Source organism: Sebastes fasciatus, chromosome 11, assembly GCF_043250625.1.
Source record: "Sebastes fasciatus isolate fSebFas1 chromosome 11, fSebFas1.pri, whole genome shotgun sequence".
Lineage (NCBI taxonomy): Eukaryota > Metazoa > Chordata > Actinopteri > Perciformes > Sebastidae > Sebastes > Sebastes fasciatus.
Window position 1 is genome coordinate 8708170 of NC_133805.1, and position 17906 is coordinate 8726075.

The window sequence follows — 17906 nt, forward strand, 5'->3', positions numbered from 1 at the left end:
GAATTCCAAATTAAATAAGCGGATCATAAAAATCAGATCTCATTGGAGCATCCGAAAGACAAAGAAGAAGGAGAAAGCACTTCTGAAGGTAAGACAATAGCCAGTTTTATGCCATTTCTTCTCAACGGGTTCTTTGCTGATGTGATGTTTGCAGATTTTTAATTGAAAAGTCTGATCTTTTTGTGTTGCCGCTGTGCACACAGGCGTACTTGGCTCAATAACCTAGCTTTGTCTTGACTTCTTGTTGATGTACTGTGTTATAATGATGAGTTACATATCCTGTTTACTGATTAGGAGTGCACTCTATTTACTGTTTGTTGCTGTCCATTGACGGGGGCTTCTGAATTAAAGTTGCCGTGGCATATTGTGAAGGGAGGGAACGTCCATAGCTCCAGGGCCTTATGTAATATTAAGGCGCTTCTGTTTGTACGAACTCACACTGTGCAGCAAATTACTGTAAGTTTTAATTCTAGTGGAGATCCAAAAGTTTACAAAGAAGTCGCATAAGTCGAGTTGAATTTGAGGGAAATTAGTATAAATGATTGATTCCTTTTGATAAATGCTGTAGGCATTAACATCATGGAGGCTGGGGAGGAAATATTTTTCTTAGCAAGATGGATTTATTATATTATATTTTATGAAATATGTCATGTGGTGTTTGGATGTTTGTTGTAAAATATATCAGCACAATGATTTGAGAATTATTGGTAATACCGGTGAAGTAATGGGCAGCATATTACATCACCACCAGAGAGGTCATGACTCTAGGAGCCATAATTTCAAAGGAGTCTACATCATTACAGCCTCTGAGCATTAAAAAGTCAGGATAGAAGGAGAGAAGAAATACAGAGGGAAAATAAATGGAAAATGTTGACAGTAATATATAAATTAAATAGACAGAAGTTGGATGCAATGGACAAAACAGCAAGATGTCTAGCCCTTACACCAAACCACTGTTTCATTTTTGATCATTCTAACTTTATGGAAGTACAATAATATATTGCTGGAGTGCCCTTTAAATGTCACATTGTACTGCACTCAATACATCAATTCAGAGTGAGGGCCTTTTTTTGACTTCCTTTTTTATTGTTACTATTTATTGTACTACAGACAATATATTTCAAGCTCAACCAGTACTGTGTTCACTCAGATATAATGTATCCTCATACAACAGTTCGTATGACGAAAGGTTATGTTGTTATTTTTCGTGCGTTTCTCTGTAAATGTCCAGCAACACGAGCGATCAGTGCACCTGCGCAAGTCCCTGCGGTGTTTAGGCAAAAAGAAATGACTTGGTCAGGTTGAGGAAAAAATAGTGGTTTAGTTAGGTTTAGGTAATTTGGGTTAAAATAAGTACATTTGAAATACTTGGCTGAGTTATGGCAAAAAATCTACTTGGTTAGGTTTAGGAAAATATTGTGGTTTGAGATAAATTAAATACGTTTGACATACTTGGTTGAGTGAGGGGGGAAAAAACTGCTTGGTTAGGTTTAGGAAAAGATCGTAAAATAAGTATGTTTAAAATATTTGGTTAAAGGCAGGGTTGACGATGTTATCCAGTATACACTATTTGTTATATTGGTTGAAATGGTTTTTACACCCCGACAGCGATCCATTACTGATGAGCTCTGAAAAAGGACCAGAATAGAGCCGTCATCTGTAGCTGCTGTAATCCTGTAAAAACGTCTACCAATCGCTGCCTCGCGGTCCGCTTGGAAAGAACCAATCAGATGCCTCCCTGCTCGTCCTATACCCTTGGCGTGCACCAACCTGAACTCAAAATACGACGCCGCCGCAAGTTTACTGGAGAATGGAAGAGAAAACAGCCAAATTTGCACTGCCGCGGTTACTTGTCATGAGGTAGCGTTGTTGAGTTGAGGTCCTCTCTCCACTCTGTGTCTGTGAAGTAGTTACGATGCGGCGGTGCTCGTGCATGTGTGTGGGGGGGCGTTGCCTTGGAAGGAGCCCTGAGGGGAGGGGTTGGGTTTAGACGGAGCTCCTGAGGCAAAGCTACTTTCAAATTATGCTAGTATTCCAACATCGTCGACCCTATCTATCAGTTTAGGCAAAAAAATGACTTGTTTAGGTTTAGGAAAAGATTGTGGGTTGTGTTAAAATAAGAACGTTTGAAATACTTGGTTGAGTTAGGGGAAAAAAACACATGGTTAGGTTTAGGAAAAGATCACAGTTTGGGTTAAAACAACTACGAAGTGGCATTACTTAAGTACGGAAGTTACGCGACAAATAAGTCAACGTTGACTTCTGGTTTACACGGGACAGAAACAGCGGTCTCCAGAGTGAAAGTCCAGTGTTTTTAGACCCTCCTGTCTACCCCGACCTCCTCCCTATACAGACTTTGTCGCTCTTTATACTACGTCACACTTCCTAGCTCATGATTGCGTAGGTTATATACGAAATATAGTGCATTTCTTTTCATAGGCATAGCTATGAACAGTGTATGAGCTCAGCCTCCAGATGGACAGATATGGTTTATTTGGCGAGGCTCTAGAGCTACATAGAAAAATTCAGCCGGATGACAGGGGAATTCTTAATGGTCAGACACACAGTTTGAGTGTCTGTTAGTATTTAATGAGTGGGCAGTTGATCAAACACTGGCTCTGCCTTTTCTGCAGCACTAAGCTGTTAACTTCCCTCCATGATCTATGTAGGACAATAAGAGGCACAGCTGATGAGAATAAATCCCCATGAACATTCCTCTAACGGCATAACATCCCCCTCAACTTATTATTCCACTCACTTCATTGAACAATTAACCAATCTGACACAGAGGGCTAATGAACGCACTTAACTCTCTCTCACCCTCTCTGTGTGTGTTTGTGTGTCTGTAATTGGTTATCATGTTCTATTTTTCTTTTTCCGCCTCTAATGTTCAGTTGTGTAAATGGAGTCTGTCACCTCCCAACACACGCACGCACTCACACATCCACAGACTTCTCTCCAGAGTCTTGAGCCGCCACAACAACATTACGGCAGATATGATCACCCTGCTCGGAGCAGTCGACCAGCTCAGCTCCCAGGAAACGGCGCGGAGCAGATAAATAAAACGAAGGTCCAGACACTATCTCCTGCCCTCGCCGTTTAGAAATATTCCGCGGCCACGTGTATCTGTATGTCCTCTGCAAATAAGGCAGCAGCTGGACAGCTGAACAAATAATCTATTCTGCAGGGGGGAAAAATACAGTTTCACTTATAGGCCAGGCTGCTTTTGTGGGCTTCCTGTCACAGGATTAGGTCCTGGGCTAGTCCTGGTTTCCCTTTGGGCAAAAAAAAAACCCTCTTCTCTTCAGCTCATTGCTTCCACAAAGAGGACTGCAGGAGGATTTTGATGGTTTCTGATAGGACAGCTAACTACAATAGAGCTACAGCGAGACAAGACATCAGTCACTGGAAGAATTGAAAAGAAGCGCTGCAAGAGACGTGAGTTCCCTGCATTCATTTTTATGAGTGGTATGCATATTTTAACTGTGCTGGAACATGATTGTTTTATTTACCACCCAATCCTTCCTCACAGAGGCTAAATAGTGTGTTATAGTATGCAAATGTGGATGAGAGAGGAAGCGTTGGCTGCATGCTTAGCAATGTCTTTGAATGATTACTGTCTGGTATTAGGCAAATGCTCTATGCTTATGGGAGCATGATAAGGGATTATGTCGCCTCATGTAACACCATGTCACCAAAAAGCAAGACAAGAAGCAAAGATTTCGGACTAATAATGGCCCCTTTAACCCCCGCTGCCCTCCCCCCATCCACTCCCGCTGAGCCCCGGTTTGCCAGCAATGCAGAAACGAGAACTGCACGGTCACCAACACCTCACACATGTTGGACTTTCATTCCAGCGTCTGCCAGCAGGCCGCTTAAATTATCCGCCTCCTCCATCCGTTCCCCCTGCCTCTGAAGTGTAAATACCTCTTGTGTAATTTACCCTGAAGTTCCCATTCACTAATTACCCCCTCTAATCCTCCCCCCACCTTGCCGAAACCAACTCCTGCTCCAGGTCTCCCCCTGTTACACTATGGATTCCCTGTCGGCTTGCTATGGGGAGATCGAACTCTAATTAAGATTGTTAATGAAGATTTAATTTTCCACTTCAAATGAGCCAGTGAACTCTCTGGGAGCGTCCCGAGCGAAACGCTTGAGCGAGAGAGCGCGAGACGAGAAAGACAAGAGGAAATGAAGAGGAGGAATGGGGACAGTATAAAAACCGCAGGGACAGGTGGAGTTAAATATTACTTAAACACATTTTCAAAAACCCACTAACACCCACTAACATCTGGCTTTTGTCTCTAGTGGGAAAGGTTACAATTCAGCGTTAATTCCCGAGACAAATGGCTCTGCAGTAGTGGTGGGTATTTATCGGCTCCAGCTCCGATTGGCAGTGATGGAAACATGAAACCCAGGTGGACAGGGATTTGGACAATTATTATAATGTATTAACGTACAAAACATACAGTTAATATGCTCTCCTCAAAGCCACCAGACTCCATTGACAGAAACAGTAATTTGACCTCACTGATCGTTGTAAAACACTCCTCAATCAAACTCGACAGAAACAAAATAAAACCATCTTTGTTAGTCTTTCCACTGTTCCAACATTCACCAACTCTGTTTTGGTTGAAATAAACCCATAATTCACTACGTTAGATGTGAAAAGAAACAGTTGTTATTATGCGCTCCTCAAAGCCACCAGACTCCATTGACAGAAACAGTAATTGTACCTCTCTGATTGCATAAAACAGACTTCATTCAAACCTCGACAGAAACTGAATAAAACCATCTTTGTTAGTCTTTCCACTGTTCCAACAATCACCAACTCTTGTGTAAGAGTTTGAAAGAGAGACTGAGTAAGTAACAGATATTTTCACTGTTTAATAACACCTTTTTCCGACGCGTTCGTGACATTGAGCGTGACACACCAGAAAAAAAATGAAAGGCACACTTGTCTACTGGCAATGGAAAGGTGTCTACTGCATATTTTTAGCAGGTTGTTTAAAAAAACCTGCTTATACAAGCACTAATTTTGGTAGAAAAGAGGTATTAGGAGGCTGTTAGACGTTTAACTAGGGGGCGGGAATTCGTCACGTCCACAAAGTTATACTTGCCTAGAGTTCCGCGGCTGTTGAAATTCACCTTCCCTTACACCTTTCTTCTGTTTCCGAGCTGCCTTTAAAGCCTATAGCGTATGCACTTGAAATGCAAAGATGCGCGAGCACGAGCTCACACACACACTGTGTGCACACACACACACACACACACACACACACACCTACCAACTTGTGTGTCCTGTGCACTCACACTGTGCTGAATCGCCAGAGGGATTCTGTGTCAGTAAGGTTCAAACAGAATGAGGAATCTCCATGAATTCACACACACTCACACACACACACACACACACACACACACACACACCAACTAGTGTGTCTCGTGATGCAATCCTGCAGCACACCGAGTGTGTATGTGACTCTCCAGTACAGTGCAGTTAGTCATTCCCCGGTGTACGGCGCTGAGAGCTCATTTTATCTCCAGCTCCGCCATTATACTATGATCAATTATGCATGCCGTAATTATTGACAGTGCCATGACAGCAGCAACTCACCTAGAATGCTGCATTGCGGTGTTGATGCTCAAGGCAGACTGATAAACGCACATATAGGAGTCGTAAATCGATAAGAATGTTGTGTCGGTTACAAGTTGATGTGTTTTATCAGCGTGTTGGCGGAGGGGTTAAAGCCAGTCAAAGCTGTTTTGCCTCCAACTGACTCCACATCCTCTTTAGATACAGGATGTTAGCTTCCGTAGGGGGCAAGTCAGCTCCATGAGTCTCATAATTATGAGTGCACACACACATACACACAAACAAGAAGAGACGGCGAGGGCTTTTTCCTCAGCGCTCAGCAGAATCGTCTCTAACCCAATCACAAATACAGATTCATATAATGCAACAGACTTGCATATTAACTGCTAATACGGTTCCCTCTCCCTCTCCTGACTTGAGGCGGGTATTATCATTGTAATCAAGCGGGGACCCGGCTAACACGATCATTCTCTAAACCATCGTGTAGAAATAATCCGTCTCCTTCATATTTGATTATTGTAATAAATCTTTTTAACCAGCTATTCAGTCACACAGCGACGGCGCGCGTCGCCCCGATCCCATCATTCAGCCGGGGCCGACGAAGGCTGCACACAATACGGGAGAGCTGCAAGGATCGGCGAAGGGGCCTCGTGTAATTTGGTCGCAGCTGTCAGGTCTGCTCTATTCGCCGCTGCTCTTGAGTTCAATATGTCCTTTTTCTTGCCTTTTCTCTTTTGCCGGCTAACAAACAGAGAACCCCCCTCCACCCCCAGCCCCCCTTCTCTGTCTGAGAGCGTGATTGCTCTGCAGAATTCTCCGTCTGTCCTCTATTACTGACCTCACATCCCCCCACCGGGCTGGATCCGACCAGACAAGGTGTTCCTTCATCCTGCAGTCAGACACACACACACACACACACACACACACACACACTGTCTGTGGTTTGGAAATTTCAAGGGGCCAATTTGACGAGGTACACCCACCTACTCACAACAAGACACATGCTCACAAGTTGTGCACACATTTGTATGCACCGCACAGAATATCTCTCAATCGCTCTCTCCCTCGGTCTCTTCCTCTCCCAGACACACACACACACTCACACACACACACGCAGCAGAAGTCTGATTATCCAGAAAGTCGGGAGACTGCAGGAAGGAGCACAGAGTAGGTCTGACTCATCTCTTTGAAATAGTTCCTTTTTTATTCAAATTTACAAAAAGAAAAAGTACAACAGAAATAAATACACTTTGTTCAGCACGCAATTGTGGAATTGTATCAACATCGTGCAGGAGCAATGAAGTCCTCGGAGAGGGGAGGTGGGCACAGAACCGATGGGGTCTATGGGTCAAGAGGACTCTTGGGGCCAGAGGTCATGACCTTCAACCTAAGCTATATATCTAAACGCTAAGATACCTGCTCTTATCCTTTGAGTGTGACTTTAGTATATAGTTTTTTTTTTTTTTTAGGACAGAGGACTTGACTAATGGCCTGACAGGACCACTTTCTTCCCTCGCTGTGGGTTGGTGCATCTGAGCTGGCTTTAAAGCGTGAAAAGAAGAGCTGTGAAGTGCTGCAGGGACTCGCAGGCTTTTATTTCTATTTAAAACAACTGATTCAACTAATCGCGCTGTTGATTGAACCGATTTGCCGGGGCTCAGGAGGTGGCATAATCAGCTCCGTCAAGTGGTTTAGTCGGCGCGGCACTCCAGAACTGAGGAATAAGACAAATCAGGAGAATCATCACTTTGATTTTGACCAATCAGCCGGAGACGAACTTTGAATTAGACCAATCAGCGGAGATGAAACACCTGGAGCCAATCAAGACGGTGGAATAAACCATATCATTGGCAAAGCAAGAGAGAGGTCACTTTTGGGTATACCGTGCTAATTGCTTTCGTGATTGGCTGCCCCAGAATTGGCGATACTGTTATGGAAATGAGGATAGTTTTGTTTTGTGTGTGTGTTGTTGAGAAACAGAGGGGCTCAGAGAGTTGGCACGTTCCATGTATATGCTAAAGAAAGCGTTGGCCAGATGATGCGTTGGCAAAGCAACACATTAGTGCTCTTTACAACGAGACTCATCTCATAACAAATTGGTTCCAAGCTCTTTGGCAGTCATTTCAGGTGTACCAGTGAAATTATCATTCCACACATCAATTCACTCTGTCTATTCTAAATCGTTTGACATTCTGGTCCGATAATATGAGGTTTAAAGGATCATTCTGGTTTCTTACAACTTTTGTCTTGTTTTTTTTGTGGTTTTGACCATCAATTCCATCAGTTATGATACACAGCTGCTGAGACTAAGGAACATGGCAACGTTGCTACAACAAAGTGAGATAAGGCAAGAAAGACAAGCGGTCAGACAAGCAGTTTATGAGATCTAAACCAGTTTATATGGAGGTAAACCAAAAGGGAACGCACCCCAAGTGTGTCAATTCGGTGGTTTTCAAAGTGGGGTCCGGGGACCCCGAGGGGTCCTTGAGGGAGTTCCAGGAGGTCCCCAGCAAAAAGGGGAATAATTTATTTTCACTATAATTCCATCCATATGATATTACTACACATATCATGTGCAATAATACTTTTAGTTTATATTTTTTCTAAATGTATCTTACTTTTATTGTTATTCTATTAGGGACTGGTGTTAATATTGCTTATATACACTATATTTATTACTCTGTTGTGCTTTTTACTGTTATGTTGTTCTAATTTTTGAGCAATCTCTGGCAAAAAATGTTTCCTCTGTATTAATAAAGTTCTATCTTATCTTACTGTGACTATTACTTACTTACTGTTATGACTATTCTGGTCATGGTTTCATTCACTTTCTGTAATAAAACATCTTAAAAGCAAAAATCTTATCAAATGGGGGTCCGTGGTCTAAGTTGTGTCAGTTTAGGGGTCCTTGATGTGAAAAGGTTTGGGAATAACTGGTCTAGAATACAAATCTGATAGCAATCCGTTTTGGTTAGGCTACAGGTCGGTCCTACTCCAGCACAGAAGGTGGTAGTGATGCAGATCATTTAAAGATTGAACTGATCAGGAATCAGATAAACACACTTTAATGTGACAGGGAAAACAATGGCTAATATCAGTTTAATACCAGAGTCAGAGGACAGACCCTGCAGAGGTTTTTTCCACAGACGGCTTAAAGAGAAGTAAAGATAACGTATGTGTCTTAAAGAGGCGAATATAAATAATGTAAGTAATTGCACCCTTTCAACATCTAGTTAGAATGTGGAGCAATGGGATTTCAGTCCATCTTGGATGCATTACTTATCTTTTTTGATATCCAATGGCTATCCAATTTCGCCCAAGACACATGAAATGACTCTGTGTAAATGGGGCCAAAGTGTTTGTAAAAATCCTGGAACACTACAGCAAGTACGGCAGATCAAATTTGAACCAGTAAGTTGTAAACTGTAAATAAGTTTGGGGTTTGTTATAGACCTGTAAGCTTGTGTTTCTTGCCCTATTGGACTTGAAACTATGAAAATAAGACACAAGTTGTAACAAACCAGAATGATCCTTTAAGGTTGGCACACAGTAAGTGTCTAATAGGCCATTCGCCTTGTCACTCTGGATTTAGATATCTGATGAAAGCTTTAAGTAGCTTTAGGGTGTTGAGGTAAAAATAACTTATAACTAGCTCAGATCCCCCGCTGAGGTTCTGCACCCCCACCCCCTCCACTCTTCTCCGGTTATTGTGCAGTATTTGTACATTGGACTCCTGACACCATCCAGTCTGCACAGTGGCACTGTATGGACAAAGCCTGTGGCTCAGGTAAAGGGTACAGAGGTGTATATGGGTTTCATTTCGGTCAGGCGTGTAGCCCGACTTCCTGATTGGTTAACTAGGTGTCGACAGAAGCAGACCTCGACAACAAGATTATGGGCGGACCAAACTGGCGGACAATAGCAAAGCTGGTTGACTCCATGTGGGTGGCTTTACAATGAACCAGTGACATTATGGCGACATTTCTGCGACGGCACACCAAAGACGTCCACATTCAGGTTTAGGTTATGTGGCAAAATTCCCCACGGGACTTCCAGAAAAGTCTGTTCCACAAAATGAGAGAATTTGCTTGACGTTCGCTCTATTCATTGGTCAAGGCAAAGCAAAATGCAATATTAATACGGAGTACGGAATACATTGGAGTTGCATTGCCTGAAATGCATCAAAGATGACATTTGATGGACAGTCACTCTCCCGTACTTTTATTAAAAACTCTTAAATGTACAGTTTATTATATTTCTAGAGATAAGTTAACTATCCATAAAACTTTGTTTCATATCTCTCGGGCAGTGCAACACTAATGACAGAGCTGTCCTCGAAAACTTATTACAAATTCCTTTTTTAGTGTTTCGTTCTACTTTTGCAGAATCCAGATTTTAGGGGATTTGTTTTGTTGTATGCCCGTTGGGGGAATTTCCCCTCATTCTATTGGATGTTCATCCTGCTGGGCTCCTCGCTGGGTCCAGCTAGTTCTGGGGCTTCCTGTTGCTAATATTTTGCACAACAAACTTCTGCCAGAGGCCACATGTATAATTAAATCCGCTGCTTGTCCATCTCAGACGAGACCTACCGCAAGCCAAACCTGTTTACTTATTACACAGGCGTAGAGTACATGGTGTTGTTTTCAGTCCAGGAGGCTGTTAAATCCAACTCAGTTAATCCATTTCTAATCTACAGTACATACAGATAGTCCCGACAGTGCTCCGTTTGGATTTTTTTTTTTCACTCATTTTTCATTTTATATACTCTCTTTTAGCAATACTATTCAGTGGTATTTACATTTGAAATGCTTTTACATACAGTCAAACATTGTATCTTTTTTTTTGTTTAATTGACATCTTATAAAACAACTGTAATCTTAGACATAATTCGTTATCTATTGATGAACATCACACAGTATAAAAGTGCATTCCAGCTGAAAACTCCAGCTCATTTGCATCCTGACCTTTAACAAGAACAAAAAGCCTGTCGCGGGAGTCTCTGCGGTGTTGTTCCCCCTATAATTTCATTACAGATCTATGGAAATTTTCATTTGGGGGAGTACGAGTGTTCAAAATGGAATTGATTGCCTTTTTAAGGTTCGTACATACAATCATGCATACTTTGTCCTAGAAGACGTGTCAATTGAGACTACAGTGGGGGATAAAAAATAGGAGACTTTCTTCCATAAAAAAACATTAAACAGATGAATAATAGAGTCGTCGTTACTCCACGTAGTAGATTTAATACTCGTGGATGGTTTTGCTTTTATAATTTACTGTAGTACAATCAAAGCCTTATGGTGTTTCTTTTGTGTCTGTGTGTGTGTGTTTGTGTGTGTGAATCTTTGTAAACATACCAACACTCGACTACAAAAAGCTGGAGGGATGAGAGGGGTGGTGGTGGCGGTGGTAGGGGAGTTTGGGGGGATCACATCCTTAAATCACTTAAATTTTTCACAATGTCTGTTTTCCTTGTGGGCTGAGAGGAGGGAGAATCTTTTGCAGGATTTAAATGATTCATCATTTTCATTTGGAATGAAGTAGTGAGCTGAATAATTCACTTTTTCTGCCACTGCAGATGGAATAAAAAGTAACAGTTTCTGTACAATCGTCTCACTTCCCTCCCCGACCGTTTCTCTCTCTATACATCCATCCCCTGTCCCGCTCACTTTATATTCAGACACATATATCATTCCCCCCGCGTGTTATCCCAGTTCCTAAACTTCCTCGTTAAATGTTTCTTCTTGCACATTGTCCCGGAAACTAATGCTGCAGCACATCAGTCTCATCTTTAAATTGTCTCTGGGTATCATGATTTTCTCCCTGCCGCTATTGCACCGTCTTTTGTTAAATATGCACAGGTATGCACTCACACGTACCAGCCCGCGCATCCCTCCCCTCACACAAACACACACACATGCGGACACAAAGAGCAGACCGACCGACACACACGACGAGAAAACGTCTTTCTTCTTGTTTCCCGCTGTTTCTCATTCCATACGTGAGAGTTGAATTAAATCGAGTCTTGGATGTTTGGGTTGTTTTTCTTTGTCCAAAGCGTTTAACAAATTGTTGCTGCCCCGAGCAGAAGCAGCCTCTGCATTGTCTCAGTATCTGTGCTCAACCATATCAGCGTTTCAACACTTATTGCTTTAAATTACATCAATCACTCCCTCCCCTGCCCTCGCACTCTCCGCCCTCCCTAGGCTCATTTTTCTCTGTCTCTTTTTATTACTTTGCCTCTTCATCTTTCTCTCCTTTAACTTCTCTTCACATTATTCTAGCTCTGGTTGCCTTTTCATCATCCTCCTATTCCCTCTTACCCCCTATGCCCCTATTTGTTTCATTTTTATCATTCCTCAGTCTTTCCCCTCTTCCCCAGCCTGCTCCCCTCCCTCTTTTTTCTCCGGCTTCACTGGCTCGACTTTCTTCTCATTCTCATTTTTGGCACCCGCTTCGTCTATTTCCTTCTCTTCCCTTTCTTTCTCCCTGTCTTTGAAGAGTTGAGCTAATTTATGGAACTGGGGACCCCACTCTTCCAGCCCCACTCCCCACTCTTCCTTCTCCGCATCCTTCTCTCCTTCGCTCTCCAGCGAGCTGAGGGATCCCGCCCGGGACCCTGTGCCCTCCAGGCCGTACACCTGCACAGAGTCGTACGGTGGCTGCGACGGATCAAAAGTGACCTGGGCGAGACGCAGGCGTAGGAACTCGCCGACCCTCAGCGCCAGGGAGGGACCCCCGGGCCCCGGAACTCCTCTCGCTGCCTCCATTCCTGGAACCCAGCCGCCCCCGAAGCCCATCACTCCGCTGTACGCTCCCCGAGGCTGCCCTGGGAAGGGAAAAAGCTGGGGGGATATATCCCTCCTACCTAAAACATACCCCCCCAGGCCCATCCGATCACGCCAGTCCCCAATGAAGCCAGCTGCTTCTGGGTAGACAGATGATATCCCTCTGCCCTCCCTGTCTGGCCTCGCCACCACAAAGTTGCTCCCCATCTCTAGTCCTCCTCTCCCCAAGCTGCCGGGGTAGTCCCTCTGTCCAGATATCTCCCCCTGCAGGACAGTAGCGTAGTTGCGTCCACTGGCATGTTGCTGTTGTCCATCTGTGGAGTTGCCCCCACTTCCATTTCCACTTCCCCCTCCTCCCCCTCCCCCTCCGCTGGAGTCAGATTCGGCCTGACCAGAGCCTGTGCGTTTTGGGGACAAGCCCGTGCGGGATGCCCTGCGTCCCGCCAGGGGGAGGGTAGCCGAGTCGCAAACCCAGGGTCCCGTGCCGTGACCCTGGCCCATCACGGAACCCGATCGGGTCATGACGAGGTGATGCTCCCGGGGTAACGTCTCCGACTGCACCTGGAGGGAACGTAGGCGAGCACGAGTGGTTTCAGTTCGGGGCTGGGGTAGGGTGTGGTACTGTTAGGTCGGGTTACAGTAACGTGAAATGGGATGAGGGGGATCGTTCAATGAGGGGCATAATAAAAGCAGAAAGATGGGGAGAGTGTGATGACGTAGTGCCCCAATGGAGGAACAGCAGGAGATGGCGATGATAAAAGAAAAAAAATGATTGAGATGAAGAAGAGACAGAATAGAGTGGAAGAAAGGCAGAGTTGGAAGAAGCCATAGATATTAATTGAACACTAGAATGAGCTAACACTGCACTGTGAGAGGGAGATGGAGAGGGAAGTGATCGAGAGATAAAATATTTGAAAATTAAATAAAGGCAGGGCCAGACAGCCTTTCTATGGCCTAATAAATAAAACAAAACACAGAAAAGATAATGAACATCAGGACATAAATGTGCTGATATGTCTGAATCATCGCGTTGTCCTAGACATTTCTGCTATCGTACAGAGATGAAATATATTAATATAGCCTTGCAATCATTACAATAAGATAGTTTATCAGGTTGACTGCAAGCTTAATAATTATTTTATATTTGCTTAATTACTTTCTTACTTACTCGTTTGCTTATTTCATTTAATAATGAAGCCATTCATTCAACTTTAATGCTTCTCAAACGCAGCCATCTATCATTAATCAAGTAATTCATTCAATTTGAATTCATTATTCAATGCGACGTCTATCACCTTTCCTCCTTCCTGAAACATCCATCCATCCATCCATCAAACTGTGCTTCGGTAAAGAATCCATTCATGTGCCAGTTCTACACCAAACGCGCATGTATGTATCGTTACCATTTAATATTTTCTTAATTACTTTCCTACTTACTTGTTTGCTTATTCAAATTAATAACTAAGTAGTTCATTTCACTTTAATGCTTTCTCCAATGGCGCCATCTATCATTAATCAAGTCATTTATTCAAGTTTAATTCATTATTCAATGCGACGTCTATCACCTTTTTCTCCTTCCTGAAACATCCATCCATCCATGTATTAAACTGTGTTGCAGTAACTAATCCAGTCATATGCCAGTTTCACACCAAACATGCATCAATGCATCAATGTTTGTACAATGTAGAATAAAGAACGTCATTACTTAAAGCATTACATCCTACTAAATAGTTAACTTGGATGCTACGGACAACATTGCTATGTAGACAATAACAATATAAAACAGTGTTGTCCTGAGTTCCCTGTTAAGACCTTCTGGGGCATTTATTTTGAAAAACTAGGTCCATCCCTAGTTTCCTGTTAACATACAGTGAGACTTGGGGGCTTTATTTTGAAAAAAACAAGCCTCTTGCTGAGCTTCTTTTTCAGATACAGTTACGCTATGGAGCCTTTATTTTGAAAAACAAGCCTCATCCTGAGCTTCCTGTTGAGATACATTAACTCTATGGGGTTTTTATTTTGAAGAGGGGGGATGGAGACATAATCGGATTGTCTGATGTCCGTAAGGAGGTTACTCCATAAGTGGAAACTGATATGTAATGTTTATATACATTTCTAATGCCTGCATTTGACTACATTTGACTACATTTGACTACATTTGACTACATTTGCACGTTTAGTGTGAAAGTGGAGTCACGGTGATCCTTACCCAGTCCACATCTTGATTGTGGTTCACTTTGTCCTCACAGCTCCCCTCTGTACAGTTGCTGGCGGTTCCTGTTCCTCCTCCTCTCTCCTGGCTGTCACTGGTCCTCGGTGTCCCTCCATCCGACGTGCTTACCCCACTTTGGGGCGCGGTCCCGTCACGGCTTCCCGTGCGACTCCCCGTCCGGCTTCCATTGCTGAGGTCTGTTGGAGCGATGTACACCGCCCCGGACTCCATGGCCCCCACCATGGCCCCCTGGTTCTGGATGACCAGAGAGTGGTCCGGCGGGCCTCCAGGATAGCGGTATCCCAGCTCTGCCAGGCCCGGCTCAAATACCTGTCCTCCGCCTGGTGCGCGGCGGAGGACAGGTAACGTGTGGCTGCTGTAACAGAGGCGACCATAGAGAGGGCCTCCTGGTCCTGAGTAGTTGTGCTCCACGCCTGGATTCTGAGCCCAGCTATAGGTGCGAGCTTTGTCTTGGTTTTGATGGGCGTAACGTCTGTAAGACAAAAGGCAAAGTCTCCAGTTAATTTATTATATTATTATTTGGTAAGTCGGGTGCCTTTTTTTACTTTATTTGACAGCAAACAATAGAGAGGGACAGGACATGAAGGTCTGTGGTGTGAATCAGACTGGGACATTGTACATAACTGGCATATATGTCTTAACTTTCTGGCTCACTAGGACACACCATCTCTGGTGATTTTGAGACCATGGTTTGTGGTGTGGTACGATATAGTACTATATCCAATAGCACCCTGCTGCAGAGCTCCAGGCTCGAGCACCTCCGGCGCTGGCACCTATCTCCATCGCCAGGACCCATTGGGAAAAATCACGTGCGTTTTCTTGTGTGTTAAACTGGAAATCAAGTGTGTTTATCACGCTTCCTTATCAATAAGGAATATAACTGTATTATATTGCGTAGTGTATTTTTTATTTTTTTTATTGGCCTTATCGTTAATAAATAAAGTCAAGTAGCAAAATAACTTGTACTAACATTAGCTAGCTGTGCTAATGTCGTTAGCAAACTAACGTTAAAGTTAGAACAAAAACAACAGGCATCATTTAATCATTTAATCATTTAATCATTTCAGCAAACAGTTTGCTAACAACATTAGCATAGTTAACAAACTCATAAAGTTAGTATGTAGTTATTTGCTGCTTAATGTTACATTAACTTTATAAGTTAGTCATTTCGAAATATTAAGGTTGTATTGTTTACGTTGGTATTATTGGTGGCTTATTCAAACTCATGAAGGCGTGCTATCGTATCCTGACGATCGTCTCTGGCGTACACAATTTCAGAATCACGTCCTTCTCCAAGCTCGGGACCAAAAAGGGTCTGCCGTAGGAGGTGGGCCTGAGCCTGGAGCTCTGCAGCTGGACCCTTCTCATTATGTCAACCTTGTAGGGTATTTGTCCACATTGGGGGAAAATATCTGGGAGGGAAAAATCTAATTCAAGGGGTACTACAGTGATTTAGTTTTCACTTTTGTTGTGGCACTTTTTTTTAAATGGTCAAAATCGATGCAGGCAAGGCCAAGATATCCTGACTTTTATCCTCTAGTATGAAGACAGAATTATACACAAGCATTCTGTTAAAAATTGTCGCCACTAAACCCAATCCAAGACAACATCATCAGGGTTACTTTCTCAAACTTAACAAAAGTTCCCTCCAGAGCCACAGTAAGCTCCGTAAGAGCTCGCATACAACACAACCACAATCTTCAAAGTTACCATAAAATTTAACTATCCGCCCCTCTGTGACACAGAGTCAAGAAAAATGAAACATTAAAAACATCACAAAGGTGGTGTTTATTGCGGGGATATTGCAACGGATTGCATTAGATTTAAAGGGCTTTTTCATGTTGTTGTGTCCACCTCCATGAATTGCGAGGAGCTATTTTTCGATAAACTAAATGCAGCCTTTGTACTTGTTTATGGCCTCTCCATATGGCTCGCCTGAATTCATCGGAGCTAATTATTAGTCCAAAGGCAATAACAATGTTTCGCAGAGACATCAAAGTGGGTGCAAACAACTCTCTGATGTAGCGGAACATAAACGAGCTTTAACAAAATGAGCACAACAAAGTGGTCTCTCAGGACTGCAGAGCTTGATAGCCTTCTGTCTCAGCATTTTGATCGGTGACTGATTTTGATCTGGGAGTTACGGCTCGATCAGTTACTTAAGTGGATCAATTAAGTGCTGGACTGAGATTAAAGCTTTTACTCTGAAGGGGGGTAAATTCGTTTCCTCCCTAAATTCCTTTCAGCATAAAATAAAAGGCCAGACGTGAGGTCTGATGTCATTAAACAACAAGAGTTAAATATGTGTTCATGTAAACACACACACACACACACACACACATACTCCCCCAGCCTACTTACACATTCCTGCTGTCAAGCGTGCGGTAGCCACGTGAGCGTGAGCTGTGCGGGGCGCTCTGGAGCGCGGCAATGTCAAAGGCAGCCGTGTCGGCCTCGCCCCCGCCCTCGTCGTCATACGTTATGATGTTCTCACGTACGTCGTCCTCCTCCAGCGGTGACAGGGAGTCGCGCTTCTGACGGCGCAGGGACAATGACAGGGCACTCACCGCTGCAGAGGGGTGGCGGTGTGGGAATAAAGGATATTGAGGCATAGGAGAGAAATTGGAAACAGAATGATTAACAAGGGAGGAGGGGGCAGAAGTCACAGGGGAAATAAAGGGAAGGAGGAAGAGGAGGGAGCGAGCAAGGGAGACATATTCAGACAGACAAAGAGTTGAGACACAGAGAGACAAAACAAATACAGAAGTGACCTTGGGTTAGAGGGCTGGTATATCATATCAGCAGGCTACATGCCTCCACTGTGTAATTGACTTTAAGCTCCAGTCAGGCAAATGGATGCTTTATTCCCCCCCCGACTCCATAGTCCCAAAAGCAGAGATCTCCATTTGACCCAGGGCTGTGGGCAAAGAACCAAGCTAGGGAAGCTCCTGTCCAACACCTGTGATAAAAGATGGATTTGTTCTGCTAGTCATGCACTAGTTGACAAGATTTTTTTTGTTAAACTCAATAAGTTCATCATGTAGAAAATTAAGGAAATATTATACTTGTATATATTCAATATAGGGAATACTTGTATAAAGACTCTCAGTCATCATGAATCCCGAATTTCGGACTCAGGACCTACCCGAATGTGACTTGCATAAATCCTTTTTTTAAAAAGACACCAGATCAAAAAGGGACCCTGAGGCCAAAAGACCTGAGAATAACTGACTGATCCCAGAGTTTCACTACACCCCAAATTTCTCAATTTGCAGTGCTTTTTCAAACAATG

General features: G+C 43.4%; 1 protein-coding gene across 5 annotated transcripts in view; it reads right to left on the reverse strand.

Annotated features, from left to right (window-relative positions):
* Positions 1-6774: 6774 nt before the first annotated feature.
* cdh24b (cadherin 24, type 2b) overlaps positions 6775-17906 on the reverse strand; it is a 155268-nt gene continuing 144136 nt past the window's right edge. For 3 of the 5 annotated variants that reach the window (XM_074650326.1, XM_074650329.1, XM_074650328.1), the window contains 3 exons: positions 16976-17183; positions 14591-15086; positions 6775-13002 (listed from right to left, as the gene is read on the reverse strand). In XM_074650326.1, coding sequence (XP_074506427.1) covers positions 11953-13002; positions 14591-15086; positions 16976-17183 — 1754 coding nt within the window. In that variant the 3' untranslated portion in view covers positions 6775-11952. The other 2 variants (XM_074650330.1, XM_074650331.1) reach the window with 2 other exon arrangements.